General features: G+C 62.2%; 1 protein-coding gene across 1 annotated transcript; it reads left to right on the top strand.

Annotated features, from left to right (window-relative positions):
* Positions 1-20: 20 nt before the first annotated feature.
* Positions 21-11,145, top strand: LOC142077317 (maestro heat-like repeat-containing protein family member 2B; the record flags this gene model as incomplete). The annotated part of the gene is made up of 21 exons (XM_075139388.1): positions 21-44; positions 1,375-1,497; positions 2,051-2,216; positions 2,607-2,705; positions 3,252-3,403; positions 3,717-3,860; positions 4,423-4,515; positions 5,004-5,073; positions 5,185-5,298; positions 5,778-5,851; positions 6,180-6,299; positions 6,757-6,864; positions 7,060-7,219; positions 7,619-7,659; positions 7,957-8,098; positions 8,822-8,874; positions 9,277-9,384; positions 9,638-9,757; positions 9,936-10,058; positions 10,889-11,050; positions 11,110-11,145. Coding segments are annotated over 21 exons (2,232 nt in total), but the record flags the coding sequence as incomplete, so codon positions are not given.
* Between the last annotated feature and the right edge of the window lie 512 nt (positions 11,146-11,657).

Raw genomic sequence — 11,657 nt, 5'->3', positions numbered from 1 at the left:
CGGCTGTCGGGACTTCTCTGCTAAAGCGGCTGCAAGACAATGAGGTGAGGCGGGGGGGTGAGGGCTCCCCTCCATGCCGCTGGCTTCCCTGGGTGCTGCGGCAGAACGGCACCTCTGCCCTCCTGCAGGCGCTTTGTCCCCCAGCGCCGATCCTGCCGCTCAAGCTGGACTAATGCCACTGCTCCCCGCTCCTTTCCCCAGGAGCTCGCAGCACTCTCCTGGGCAAGGCAAAGCCTCTGGCATAAATCCCAGCATCTCCCAGCGCCTTTGCCCAAGTGCCCGAGGCCCCTCCTTAGCTTTGGTTTGGGAACTGTCCCATCACCGGGGCTCCTGCCTGTGCCCCAAGGTGCAGGGTGCTCGTGGCTTCCCCTCCTCAGGGCCTGGTCTTGTTCCCACACCTTCCCCTTTGTCACGGTCCATCTGGATCTCTCAAATTTACAGGACAACGTACTCTGTAATTGTAATTGAAACTTTATTTCATGAGCTCATTAAGAAATACAATAAACAAACACGACAAACAGGGGTTCAATCGCCTTTTGCCCAGACTAGTCTGTGACGTGAATTCACTTCTTTGCCAGTCAAGTCATAAGGTTTCGTAACTTACAACCCGTAGCTCTTAATATCGTGCACCTATGAGCAAAAAAAGAATTAGTTAGCTAGCCGATGAGGGGAGGGCCCATCCTGCCTCCTCCGTCACGGTGCGGGCGTCCCCTGTATCACACCGGGAAGCACGAAAGCCTCAGCAGTTGAGCTGCTGTTGGATCCGCTTCAAAAGTTTTCTGAGTAAGCTGATGTTTTAAACCCTCCAGCTTGGAGGTTTGGTCTCTACCATTTCCATAAGTTAGTGGATCCTAAGGTTTCTGAGGAAACTGCCAGACAAAAGATGATGCTGCCGCAGACAGCAATCTGCAGTGATAATGGCTGCATCATGGCCCTGCAGCTCTTTCTGGCCACCTGCCCTGCCTACGTGGGGCTCTTGCTTTGACCTAATGGCACTGCTCCCAGCACACATCAGGCCTTCGCATGAGCTGGGTTAGCCAAAATCTAGGCAGGAGTTGAGTGAACAGTCACACCCTTCCTCGCCTGGCACTTTCCCTCTGACCTCCGCCGTCTCCCGTCCTCGGGAGTGACTTCCGAGGCTCCCGCACGGCCTTTTACCCTGGCGGAGTCGATCTCCCTGTCTGGCTCTCTGCTGATGTCAGAGGTGCCGCGGAAGATCTTGCTGTTCCCCGTGGCTGTCCTGACCGATGCCTGCAGCTCGTACCTCGTGCCCGTGTCACACAGATGATTTGGGGGGCAGCAGGTCTCTCTCGTGGCTCCCTGGGAATGAGGGCAGAGCAAGTCCCATCACTCCCCTTCGTGGTCTGTCCCCAGGGTGACCGAGTGGAGACATACCGGGAGCTGGAGAGCGTCTTGCAGGGAGACGACGGCTGCTTGACGAGCGGTGTCGTGAACCGCCTGATAGCGGAGGCGTCCAGGGACATGCGAGCAGCCCAGGTGAGCTTGTTCTCTTTCAAGGCCACCAAAGCAGCCTGCCTCTGGCCCTGGTTTTTGGGGAAATAGAGAGTGGCGCAGAGATGTTCCTCGGTTATTCAGACCCAGCGGAGGTCCTAAGGGAGAGGCTCTGGGGACTCGTCATTACAGGGAATTGGGAGAGGGGACGCAGAGAGCTCTGCAGAGAAGTGGACTCGGGGCTGTTCCTAACTGAGCGAGAGCTGGGTTCAAGCTCAAGGTTATTTCTCCTGCCTTGAGGAGGAGCCATGGGAACCCACCAGCCCCACGGAGAGGTCCCAGGGGGGTGTCGAGCCTGCGACAGTTTGTTCCTGGCATCTCCATGGAGAGGGGCCAGCAGCACAGGGTTGTGCCGGGGAAAAGCCTCCCTCGTCTCGCCGGGGAGCTGCTCGCCTATCCCAGGGTACAAGAGGCGGCAGCTGCCCGGCCCCGAGCACAACTGTCCCGAGGGGTCTCGCAGAGGAGACGGGGTCATTCAGCCTGTCCGAGTGCCTCAGCCGTTTTTCTTGGGAGTGTTTAACCTGTGACGCTTTTGCAGGGTGTGACAGGTGATGTGAAGACGGCCGCTAGCGACGTCCTGGTGGCGCTGGCCCGCTCCCACTTCCACTTCGTCATGTCCGAGCTCCAGAGCCACCTGAAGGCCATGGGGAAGGTCCCTGATGAGATTGTGCTCCTCACCGTGGGCAAAATGGCCCGCAGCTACGGTACGGTACTGGTTTGGGTAGGGGTCTGTGCTAATGGGGAGAGGGGATGCTCCCCCTCCCTAAGTGCTCTGTGTTGAACGGGGGGGCTATGGAGTTGCTGTGCCTCCTTGCTCCGTGCCAGGGCCGGCTGGCAGCTCTGCCTTACCAGCCCGATCCCAGTTTCTGAAGGGTGGGAACCCGTTGGAGACAAAGCCGTGGGGTCTCTGCCCCCCACTGTCCTCCCCATTTCTCCAGAGGGCTTCCTGTGTCCCCCTTGGGGAGGGCAGCCCTCCCCACGCCCTCTGGCATGTCGTGCATGGCCCAGCAGCCCCAGCCCTGCCAGGGACGGACCCCAGTCTCCCACGTCTCTCACTGACCCTCTCGGTCCCTCTGTCCCTGCCTGCTCTGCAGCTCTGCGGTGCATCCCCTTTGTGGGAATGACGCTGCTCGCCCTGCGCGCCGTGCTGAGCCGGGTGGGGAGTGGCCGGATCCTGCGCGCCGTCTGCAGCGGTGAGTGTCGGCTCCTTGGCCGGGGTCCCAGGGGCTGGGGCTGTGGGGGCCTTCGATGCCTCCATGTGATCTCAGAGGGAACGTGGTGGGTGTCAGCCCGCAGTGAGGTCAGGCCTCGATGATCCCAAACTGCTGTGAGTGTGTAGAAGAGAGGGGGAAGCCCGGGAGGTTTCCGCGCGGCGAGGAATTCCCGGGTCCCTTCCCACGGCTTCTGTTCCCCTGCTTTCCTCTGGGCTTGAAATGCCTGCTCTGAAAGGGCGTGTGTGTGGGAAGGGAAGGGGTGGGGAGGGGAGGGGCTGCAGTGAGAAATGCTGGAGGGGAACAGGCCATTGAGGAGGAGAAGGTGTGATGGGGAGGAGGAGAGAAACAGCGAGGTGTTTGAATCCAGACGCCTCAAGAGCACACATTGCCCTCAGATCCAGATCTGGTCCTGGGCTGAGCCCTGCCAAGCCGGGGACTGTCCTCAAAGCAGGCTTGGGTGAGGGTGCAAGGTACCATCCCTGCTGCAGACTCTCACATGCTCCCTTTTCCTTTCTCCTGGTGCAGTTCTGGAGCAATGGTCCAAAGGAGTCAATACCTACTTTGGCAACCAGGAGCAATGCCCCTTCCCTCGCAAGGGGGTAGCACAGATCTGTGAAGCCATTTACCCGGTCTTCTGCTATGCGGTGGCAAATTGGCTGGACTGCAAGGAGGAAGAGGTGAGAAGTGCTGCTTTCCACACCTGGGGCTGCAGCAGAGATCTCCGTCTGTGCCCAGTGGGGTGCGAGCAGAGGGGTGAGGGGAGGGGTCTCCGTGACGGGAAACAGCCGAGTCCTGGGGCCTTTCTGCAGGGAGGGCTGGGGTACCAGCTTGGGGAAATGCTCTCTCTCCTCTGGAGTGAGCCCTTCTCCTGCAGGGCAGAAGGGAGAGGGAAACCCCTCCCAGCGGGAAGGGCAGACTGGTGTCCAGGGGGTGCTGAGCGCTAGGCAGACCTTCGGCCCTCCAAGCAGCGCCTCTCCCTTCCCTCTTCAGGACAAGCAGGCTGTCCTCGGGGCAGTGGCTGCCATGATGGAGGTCCTTCTGCATGAGGAGCAGCACCGAGAGCATGCCTGGGAGCAGGTCTTCTGGCTCCTGCACCAATATCAGGAGATCCGAGACACCTCCCGGGTCACCAAGGTGAGGTCACCAAGGCGCAGGGCCTGGCATGGCTGCTGGGGTGGGTCTGTGCGAGTGCCAGGGGGAGCTGGGGAGCTGTGGGGTGCCAGGAGGAGCTGGGAAGCCCTTAGAGGAGAACAGGGAGAGCAGAGGAGGCCTGAAGCTTCCCGGGCTCTTCGGGCAAGAAAAGAGAAACGCGAGGCGGGGCAGGAGGGAGGCAAGAGTCCCTGGGGCTCATCTTCTCAGGAAGGCAGGCATTGCCCCCTCCCTGGGGCTCTGTGTGCGGGAAGAGCTTTGCCCTAATGCCCAGGGCCGTGTCCAGCCCCGTCCATGAGGGGCGAGGTCTGATGAGTGGGAAGTGCCGGGAAACTGAGTTGTCAACCGCGGGCTCTGTTCAGAGGAAGGAGACCCTCCTGATGTTGCTCTGAGGGGAGGGCAATCCAGGAGTCCCATGCAGGAGGGTTTAGGGTTTTCCCTGGGAGCTGGTGTTAGGGACTCCCCTTATCCCAGATGTGCTGGATTTTCCTTTCCCAAGTGCCTTTAGGTGCCTTTAGCCTCTTCTTCCTCCCCCGTTCTCTTGTAGAGCCTAAGTTATGTCTTGGACGTGCTGGAGGGAGTTCAGACCCCAATCCCACAGGGCACGGCTCTTGCCATCAGCACCGCTGTGCATCGCCAGGTAAGGGGAGCCTGCGCCCTGCTGCCAGCCTAATTGCCATGGAGGGGAAAGACCTGCCAGCTGGCAGGGCAGGGCAGGGCAGGGCAGGGCGTCCCTCCACCGGGACCTTCCTGCAGGCCAGGAGCACACCAGGATTTGTGATCCAGGTGCCACCTTAAGGCTGCAGGAAGCCTGATCCGGGCTGTTTGGAACGGGCCCGAGGGGCAGCCCTGTTCCCACAGCAATTTCCCTCTCGGCCAAGTCGCAGGAGGACTCTGGCGTGCTGGCACCCTAAGGGCAGCCTTTTGACACTGTCAGCCTCAGCTCCTGGGCAGCCTGGGCTGCTGCAAACCTCTGTGTGTGCCCAGGGCCATCGTTGGGTGGGCTGGGTTTTGGCTGTGGGTCCCGTGCCCAGGGAGCTCAGGGAGAGGGGAGCAGAGAGCACCGTTTCTTTTCAGTCCCTCTCAACGCTGATGTAGCTTTCTCTAAAACGCACCTTGTTCCCACAGCTCTCCGATGTGACCAAGGAGCCTGGCCCGGCCCATAGGGCAGTGCTGTCCCGCTGCATCGTGCTGCAGGGTAAGGAGAGGAGACTGGGCGATGCCCCGCCGTGCCGTGGCAGCTCTCTCCCTGTCCTTGGTGGTCAGGAGCAGCTGCCTGCTAATGCAGAATGCGATTTCTTCCCCACAGCACGAATGTGCCCCGCGGAGACGGTCGTGTTTCTGCGCTCCCAGCTGAGCAGTGGGAGCGAGGCCGGTCGCGTGGCAGCCCTGGGCCTGCTGGGAGCGCTGGCCCACTCTGACGGTCAGTGCCCGGACCAGGGACACGAGGCAGGGGTTGGGGCTGCTGGGCTGAGAGCAGGAACGGGCTGAAAGTGGTGCACCTGCACCCAAAAGGAGCTGCAAAGAGCAGGTCCCCCAGCTGAGCTGACACCCCACAACAGGGATTGAGCTCTCCCCCGGCAGTTAGAAATGGCGGCACCCCAGGGACGATGATCCAAGCTCAGTAACACAGACAGGCTGGTGGGCGGGCGGGTGGGCTGGTTTGCACAGGAGCTGCTTGTACCCATGCTGTTTGTGTCATCCTCTGTGTTACCACATTACCATGGCTTTCAGTCCCTATAAAATAGCTGCGCCTCTGTGGCTACGCCACTGCCTCCTGTGAAGTCAGAGTCAGGCCCCACTTTTCTGTCCCGTTGGTGTGCGAAAAACTTGGAAGCTTCAAGGGATCCCTTCTGCCATCAGGGCTTTGCCTCAACGCACACCTCTCCATATCTCTTCCAGCACCTGAGACGAGAGAGAAGCTGCCCCAGGTGGTGGAGGCCGTGCAGTCGGTGTGCAACCACCCGAGTGCCCAGGTGAGCTGGTTTGGGAAGGGACAGTGCCGCCAGGGGAGGCAGAGAAACCCGTTCCCTTGGGGCAGAGCTGGGGTGCCTGGGGAAGCGCCGGCACGTTGCCCAGGCAGTGGGTGATGGCTCCTCCCCGGGGAGAGCTGGCAGAGTGGAGCAGGGAGGTCGCTGTGCTCCGTGGGGCAAGTGCCTGTCCAGCTTGGTGCTGACGCCGGGAGCAAAAGCTTCTGCCGTGCCCTTGTCATCTCTCCACGAGCCACAAAGGCTGCCCCCAAGCAAAGGCAGCTTCCCTTTGGGCCTTGAACAGGAGGAACGTAACCGCACTCTCCCCTGGCAGGTGCGGAGGGCGGTTCTGGAGTTCATCAGGGAGCTGCTCAGCTCCGGCTCCCAGAGCTGCTGGGCATGGGATGTGGTGGGGCACATCTTCATCGAGTTCAGCCGGACCTCGGGCAGACTGGTAAGGGCAGAGCAGGACACCCAGGGCTTTGACCAGTGCCTGGACTGTGCTGAGAGCTCCTGCAGGTGTCCTTGGCCATGGAGAGCTCCACGCTGCAGGGCCATCAGCGCTGGCACTGCCATTGGAGCGGCCTCCAAATGGCTCTTCCTTGTGGGTTCCTTGGCACCGCGCACAGCCCTGCTGAAGGGCAAGTTCCTCACCTCTGCTTTGGTGTCATGACAGCAGCATTTGGGCCCTGGGGTACTGTGCAGACAGGCAGCGGCGCTCTCTGCTCCCAGGCTTCCCAGTCCTTCCCAGGGTCCGGGACCTGGTCCTCAAGCTGGGTCCGACTGTCCTTGTCCTCCTTCAGGAGGTCAGTGCTGCCGGGAGGCTGGCACAGGAGCACTGGTGAGTCGTGCCTGAGCCTCGTCGGTCAGGAGCTGAGAGTAACGGGGGTTTTGCCAACTCTGTCTTACAGGTGGCAGGAGGCCTTTTTGCCTGGGAAACGCAGGAGGATGGAGCTCTTCGAGCCCTGTGCATGGACATCCTGGGCTCGCTGGATGTCTCTCTGAGAGGGATGACCAAAGTGAGTTGCCCTCTGCCCTGCTACTGTGGCTACTTCTTGCCTTCAGGACATTTTTCCTCATGCTCCCCCATGCCCTGAACCTCTCCCCTCACGTGTGCTGAAGCACCCAAGGCTCAGGGAAACGCAGACCATGCTTTTTGTCTTTGAGCTGAGTGGAAATGCCAATGTGGCGAATTGCCCGGTTCTTCTCTGCAGCTCCTGTGGCCGAGGCTGCTGCAGTATGTGGTGCCAGCCCAGTACAGCGGCATGCTGATCCCGCTCTCCCGCTGCCTCCGAGCCCTAGTTGAGAGACGGGAGAGAGCAGGGTGCAAGGAAGAAGAGGAGGAGCCGGATGCCATGGACTCCCAGGAGCGAGGTAGGAGCCCCAGAGAGTGCTGCTGGGTTTGGCCGGGCGTCGGGCCAGTCCATGTCTCCCTGCGCCCCACCAGACCTGAGCAGGAGCCAAAAGGAAAACCAAAGGGCAGAGTCAGGCTCTGCTGCTGGATATGGGAGGCTCTGCCCTGCATTGCCCCTTGCCCGGTGCAGGGGCACAGCTCTCCTGCTCGCAGCACTCTCCTGGTGAGCCAGGGCTCATTCCTGGCCATGCTGGAGCTGCCTTCATCTCATGCTGGGCAGCCCTGGGGAGCCCCCCCGGGCCAGCGCTGTGGCAGCACAGCTGCCCTCAGCCCTCAGCCTTGTGCGGGGCATCGGAGGTGCAAAGGGCAGGGCATGGCGGGGGCTCGTTGGCTCACCCAGCCTTCCTTCCTCCCCGCAGCCCAGCTGCCGGCGCCCCAGGTCCTGTTTGTTCGACTGCTGGTGAGTAGTGGGGCCCTGGGGAAAGGGCTTTTCTGGCCAGGGGTGGTGGGAGAGCCCAGGGCAGAGATGCTGCTGAGGCCAGCGCCGGGAGCCCCTGAGGAGGAGGCGGCATGCCCGAGCCTGCCCGAGCCTATCGGGGATCCCACTCCTTTCTCGGGGCTGGCAGCTCCCCGGGTGAAGCCATCGGCTGCCTGCTGCTGGCCGAGTGGCACCGAGCTCCCTCCCTCCCTCTCTCCCTCCCGGGAGAAGCTGTGGCTCTGGCAGCAGGAGCGACCCTTCTCTCCTGCCCTTGCCTAGGTGGTGGCGGCGGCTCCTAACGCGAGCAGCGAACGCGCAGCCGCTGCCTTGCAGCTGCTGCAGGCGCTCCACGGCAGGATCCACAGAGCCTTGGGGGCGGCGTGGGCGACCGAGATCCCCCTCGTGCTGCAGTACCTGGAAGGTAAAGAGCAAGTGGGGAGGGAGGGGCTGGCGGGGAGGGAGGGGGGGCAGGAAAATGCAGCTTCCCAGCGTGAGAGAGGAAGAATTGTCCCCAGTTGCCCAGCGCTTGCTCTGCTGCCTTTCCCCTTCCAGGGAGCCAGCACTGAGGCTGGGGCAGCCGTCCCCTGGCATCAATTCGGCCCAGGGGATGGACGGGGCCGTTGATGTCCCCTTGGATGGCAGGCCTTGGTGGCACCCCCATGTCCTGCCCGGACGGTGTTTGGGGGAGGGACAGGACTGGTGCTCCTGGAGCGGGTGCAGCCCCTGGCTTTGGAGGACCAAGTCCCCAGGCCAGGCCAGGTTTGCAGCAGCCGTCCTTGGCAATAGCCAGGGAGAAGGGCTGCAAACGGGCAGAATGCGGTGGGTCATTAAGGAGAAAATGTGTGTTGCTGGTGCGTGCTGTGACTCAGTGGTCGGAGTTGTGCTGGGAGCTGCAGTCAAGCGGTGGGGATCAGCTGCGGTCAGTGCGTCCTTCCCCAGCTTGAATCAGTGGCTCTGAGAAACGCCCCTGGGATCCCTCCCGTGTCTTTGGCCTCGCGAGGGCTTTGGCGTGGGTGCTTGTAGGCCTTTTCTAGGCTGATGGCCTGGGACTTTTGGGAGGTCTGACTGCAGAGGAGACCACTGGGCTCTTCTTTGGTCTGAGGTTAAACAGCAGCGAGAGCTTTTGCTTCCTCTTGCTTTCTAGGAAGAACCGAGAGCTCCCTGGACTCTGCAGAGTGGGAGCACCGTGTGCTTAAGGTACAGCATCCTTGCGGGGGGGTTCACAAATAAAGGGGGAGAAGAGGGAGCAGACAAAGTTGTGGGAGGAAGCTCGGGGCTGCCTGTGCAGGCACCAGGAGGTGGGGGCACCTCCTGAGCACCCCGTACATCCCCCCGGAGTAGGTGCCTGCCCGCTCAGAGGAGCTGCTGTCTGCACGGCTGATGGCTAATGCCCTCTAACGCTGTGGCACGCACCTTAGCGCTGCCGCCTCCTCTACGTCCGCCGTGCCGGGGGGTCTCGCCGGAGGTGTTAGGAGAAGAGGGAGGCTGGTGAAAGAGGGTTGGGTGGGGCGGGGGAAGAGACTGCCGTTCCCAGCAGCTCCTGGAAAGGGGCCTGGCCGAGGGCAGGGCAACACTCGCTTCCTCTCCTGTTCACCCCAGTTCCTGCGAGCGTCGCTGGAGCCCATTGAGGACAAGGCCTGGACCGTGGGCCTGAGCCGGGAGCTGAGCCAGCAGCTGGGCAGCTCTGCCCCCGGCTCCTGGGAGAAGGTGTGTCTCCTGCCCTGCGCTGGGGCTGGGACCGGCGCCGGTGCTCTGCCCACGCAGGCGGTTTTCATTGCTTCCCCTTCCCTCAGGCTCCCCCAAAAGGAGCTTCGCTTGGGGTTGCCCCAGCGACTGGCTACAGCCTGGCACCACGGCCGGCCTTGCCCGCTCCCAGGGGCAGTCGGGTCCGCCTGGGGCCAGCCCTCTCCTGACAGGTCGGGCTGTGACCGCATCTCGGGCTCGGCCTCTTCTCTTTCAGCTTTTCCTGTACAAGGCTCTTGGGACGGCGCTGGCAGCTTGTCGGGACCTCAGGCACGTCCAAGGGCAGGTGCTGAGGTTCCTCCAGGAGACCAACCCTGTGGAGCTGTCTGAGGCCCAGGTGACGTGACGCTCACGTCCTGGGCATCCCCTGCTGTTCCTGGGGAGAGGGAGGGCTGCTGGCCCTGCTCCAGACTTCCTTGATTTCCCCCTTTCTGCAACGTCCTGCCTGGCTGTTGTTGCTGGCCACGTCTGAGTGCCTGGGCTGGAGCTGACTCCCCGTTTCTCTGTGGTTGCAGGGGATGATTTCTGTTGTGTCCCACGCTGCCGAGAACCACTTCCACCTGGTCTTGGACGCGGCGACTATGTTCTCTGACGCTTTCACCAGAGCCTGGTTCCGTCAGACTTCCACGGGCCGGAAGGTAAAGGATCCAGGGTTTTGCTGTCTGGCTTTCCTTTTTTGGCCTTATTTCCACTGCTACACCTGCGGCAGCCAAACCGTGGCAGCCGTCTTTAGATTAACCCTCTTGTAAGAGTTACGTGAAGCCTGTGTGTCAGAGGGGACATCCTGGCACTGGGGCCCCTGAGGTGTCTTTGGAAAGGACAGGGTTTGACACCTTGTGGATGAGAGCCACCCAGCCGGGGCAGCTGCAGCGGTTGCTTGCTTGCAGCCACGTTGCTCCTGACTTAACTTCAGCAGGAGCTGGCGACAAGGTGGGGTGGGCACGGTGCAACACTCTGCCCCTTCCTGAAAGCTGGGGGCCGGGAGCAGGAGCCTGGTGAGGTCTCGCTGGCTCTGCTCCCCCCCGGGGGCTGTGGGGAAGCCTTTCTGGGCAGGGCCGGGCCCTGCAGAGAGAGCGGTGCAGCCTGGCCTGGGGAGGTGAGCAGGCTGGGCTCCTCTGCACCGCTGACCCGCGCAGGCTGCGCGACTTTGAGCAGCACCATGGCAGGCTATGTCAGATACCTTTCCACAGAAAGGTTCCAGACAGCTCCCCGACCTCTCAAATCAGTGGTAAAACTGCCAGCAGCGTGTGCGATGCTGGCTGCACCTCCTCCCCATCCCCACGTGAGAACCCAAGCTGCGGGATGGAAACAGCTCCCGTCCCCGGAGCTCGCAGCTCGAGGAGCGGCTTGGGGAGCTGCTGGAAGGTGCCCAGGGAAACAAGGAGCTGGTGAGGGTGGGGGCAGGGCCTGCCACAGGAGCCCGCAGGAGCCCTGGGGCTGACGTCTCGGGGCATCTCTGTCGACACAGGTACAGCGGCGGCGGAAGATGGAGAGAGCCCAGGCTGTTTGCGCTGCTCTCATGCGCACCTACAGCGGCATTGCGCTGCGTGCCCCCAAGGAGCAGCTGCTCACCCGCGTGGACAAAGAAATCGTGGGCAACATCCTGCAGCTCTTCAGAACCCAAGAGAGGGTAAGAGCACGGGGCGCACAGGGCAGGGATGCCTGGGTGCCCCAGCTCCAGCCTCTCAGGGCTGGGGTGTCCCGAGATGGACGGTCTCTTTCTAAAGATCCCCAAGGAGGGGTTGTCCTCAATGTCCAGACCCAACCGCCCATGGGTTCCCCCTGCCCATGCTCCTCTTCCACCTCTCAGCCCTCCAAAGAGTTCACGGGGTGCTTTGCTCTCTCTGGCTCTCTGGCCTCAGAACTTGCAGCTCAAGCTCGCCCTGGTGCAGAGCATCACCGAGGTCAGCTGTGCCATCCAGGCTGTGGGCGACTGCGGCAGCTTTGAGCTGTCGTTAAAGCAGGAGGCGACGTGGACCCTGCTGGTGAGTGCCCGTAGCCGGGGCAGTCGCACAGGGGAGTTTTGGGCTGCGCCATCAGACGGGTTTCCCCAGAGGCACGACGGTCTCGCAGCTTCATGCGAGCTCCTGGAGCTGTCCCCCGCGTGGGTGGGGCCCACGGGTGCTGGTGCTGGGTGGCTGTGGCTGGGGAGCAGGGTGAGGAACCCTGCAGTGCCTTTGGGGATCTGTGGGGGTGACAGGGCAGTGTCTGCCCAGGCCTGGCAGCAGAGCCTGTCC

Source organism: Calonectris borealis, unplaced genomic scaffold (genome assembly GCF_964195595.1).
Source record: "Calonectris borealis unplaced genomic scaffold, bCalBor7.hap1.2 HAP1_SCAFFOLD_209, whole genome shotgun sequence".
Taxonomy (NCBI): Eukaryota; Metazoa; Chordata; class Aves; order Procellariiformes; family Procellariidae; genus Calonectris; species Calonectris borealis.
Note: the sequence above shows the minus strand (reverse complement) of the source record. Positions and strands in the feature narration are given on the sequence as shown.